Here is a 2,730-nt window from a genome sequence, read left to right on the forward strand (position 1 = left end):
TGGCTGGATGCTGCTGTTTTTTTCCCTTCTACTCGAGACGCAGAGGCGCCGGAGCTGATAGCATGCCGGAGGGCCCTTTCGCTGGCGAAGGAACTAAATGTTCAAAGGACCATTCTCGAAATGGATTCACAAGTGGTGGCAAGGAAGCTCATGAATGAAGTGAAGGACTTCTCGGCCAAGGGTAACTGGTGGAGGAGGAAAAAGTGTTACTTTGATCATTTACGGGGTTTAGGCTTGCTTGGGTGTGACGTTCTGCAAGTAATGTCGCACACGTCCTAGCTAAGGAGGATTGCCTGAAATCTTTATGTAAAACTTGGCTCCATGTATCTCTCGAGTGTGCTAGTTCGGAGATTGTCCCTGAAGGGGCTTTAAACATTGAATAAAATGGCAACTTTTTTCCTAAAAAATAGAAACATGGCTGGTACATTTTTCACGGCCCAAATACAAGTAGTATAGGATTTGACGACGATTCTTTGAACCCAGATTTTAGAAAAAAAAAAGGATTCTCAAAAAAAATTTTAGGAAAAAACAATACATCCTCTGATTTGAGAAAGTAATTAATCCTTCACAAAAAAGAAAGAAAGTAATTAATCCTGTAAAAATACCATACTATTTTCTGATATATGGCAATAATCTCTAATTATTGCAAGCTTTTGCAATATGTGGGGACACGCGGATTCCTCACGATCCGTGGTCCGATACGATAGGAACCAAGGAGGGCGCGCACTATGTACGCCAGCGGTAGCTTGAATATTTTCCATAAAAGGTTGAAGACGGGAAGTTCCCTCGGAAAAACCCGAGACGGGCAGGGAGCGTTTTGCACGAACACGAAAGACCAGGGCGCTCGGCGCAAACACCAGTCCACCACTACTTCGGCTCGTTCATATACCACAACCCCACCTCCCCGCAGCCCCCTCTCCCCCTTGCTGCCGCTTCTACCTCCCCGCAAGAACGGAGCAGAGCAGCTAGCCATGGTCAGGAAGGAGAAGACCACCACCGGCATGAGGCTCCCGCCCCAGCACCAGGGGCTGGAGGTCAAGATCCCCAGCTTCTTCCGCTGCCCGATCTCGCTCGACGTCATGCGCTCGCCGGTCAGCCTCTGCACCGGCGTCACCTACGACCGCGCCTCCATACAGCGGTGGCTCGACTCCGGCAACACCACCTGCCCGGCCACCATGCTACCGCTCCCGTCCACGGACCTCACGCCCAACCTCACCCTCCGCAGCCTCATCTCCCACTGGTCCGCCTCCGCCGCCTCCTGCTCGCCCATCGCCGGATCCGCGGCGTTCTTCGCCGGCCCCTCCCCCGCGGCGCTCGTCCGCCAGGTCGCCTCCTCCGGCGCCGACCCCTCCGCCGCGCTCCGCGAGCTGGCGGCCTATCTCTCCGACGACGACGTCGACGAGTTCGAGAAGAACGCGCTGGTCGGCGCCGGCTCCGCCGCGGAGACCGTCGCGTCCGTGCTTAGACGGAAGGGTGAGCAAATAAGCGTCGCGGGTGCGGAGGCGGCCGTGCGGGTTCTCGCCGCGATCGTGGCGCTGGATGGCATCGAGGACGCGAACAAGAGGCGGGTTGCCGCCGGCCTCGCCGTGGACGCGGCAGCCTCGGCGGCGTCGCTGGCCCGCGTCCTGCGGGGCGGGAGCGGCTTGGAGGCCAGAATTGACGCGGCGAGGCTCGCGGAGTTCTTGCTCGCCAATGCCGGCGCCGAGGCAAAGGTGGCTATGGCCGAATCGTCCGAGCTGGTGGCGGAGCTGGTACGGCTCGTCGGGCCCGTCGACGAGAAGGGCGGCCTTGACAAGAAGGCCATGGACACCGGCCTCAGCTGCCTTGCGGCCATCGCAGGGTCGCGGCGCGCGGCGCGCGCCGACATGGTGCGCCTGGGCGCTGTCCCGGCCGCGGCGCGCGCGCTCCACGCCACGACGGAGCCTAGCTCGTCAGCAAAAGCCCTCCGGATCCTCGAGTCCGCCGTGGGCTGCGCCGAGGGCCGGGCGGCGCTGTGCAAGGACGCGGAGCTGACCGTTCCTGCCGTGCTTGACAAGATGATGAAGTCCGGCCGCGACGGCGCCGAGGCTGCGGTGGCCGTGCTCTGGGCGGTGTGCCACAAGTACAAGGACCGCAGGGCCGCGGAGGCCGCAGCGGCGTCCGAGGGCGGGCTGACGAGGCTGATTCTGCTGCTCCAGAGCGGGTGCTCGGCGGCGGCGAGGCAGATGGCGCTGGAGCTGCTCAAGATTTACAAGGTGAACGCCAAGAGCTGCCTCGCCGGATACGATTCCAAGACCGCCCACATCATGCCGTTCTAGCCAAGCTAAACGAATGGCTTGCAAGCTCGGAACAGGGGATAATTCCTTTTTTTTTTCTTTCATGTTTATTTTGTTTTTTATTGTAAGTTTTGATAGAGAAACAGAAGAATTGATTGGTCGAGAGAAGAGGAAAAATAATATGTACAGTACATTGGTAGAGAAGTTTTGACAGAAGCAAATGAAAATCGTTCACTGAAAATTATATGGTCGAACGTATGCGCAAATCATTGCAATTGGTCACAAGAGATGTGAAAGGAAAGGAGTTGTGGGCTGATAATCTTCCAACTTCATGCAACAAGCATGCATATCCATAGCAATACTCCCATGCTTCTCTGCCAAATCTTCTCAGAATCGGCACATGGTTTTATCAAAGTATTCCAAATGGCAAAACCTATTCTAATCTAATCGGGGTATCAGTTTCCCAGAAGACGAA

At 56.6% G+C, this 2,730-nt stretch overlaps 1 protein-coding gene across 1 annotated transcript; it reads left to right on the plus strand.

Moving 5' to 3' along the window:
• The first annotated feature begins 380 nt into the window (after positions 1–380).
• On the plus strand, positions 381–2,496 carry LOC109739012 (U-box domain-containing protein 28). The gene has a single exon (XM_020298093.4). It carries the CDS (start codon positions 729–731, stop codon positions 2,295–2,297), a length of 1,569 nt encoding a protein of 522 aa, XP_020153682.3. The 5' UTR covers positions 381–728; the 3' UTR covers positions 2,298–2,496.
• Positions 2,497–2,730: the final 234 nt, after the last annotated feature.

The sequence above is a fragment of the Aegilops tauschii genome, chromosome 2, assembly GCF_002575655.3.
Source record: "Aegilops tauschii subsp. strangulata cultivar AL8/78 chromosome 2, Aet v6.0, whole genome shotgun sequence".
Taxonomy (NCBI): domain Eukaryota; kingdom Viridiplantae; phylum Streptophyta; class Magnoliopsida; order Poales; family Poaceae; genus Aegilops; species Aegilops tauschii.

Excerpts from the sequence above, each read along its gene's own strand:
- LOC109739012 (XM_020298093.4), top strand. The coding sequence starts at position 729 with ATGTACGCCAGCGGTAGCTTGAATATTTTCCATAAAAGGTTGAAGACG.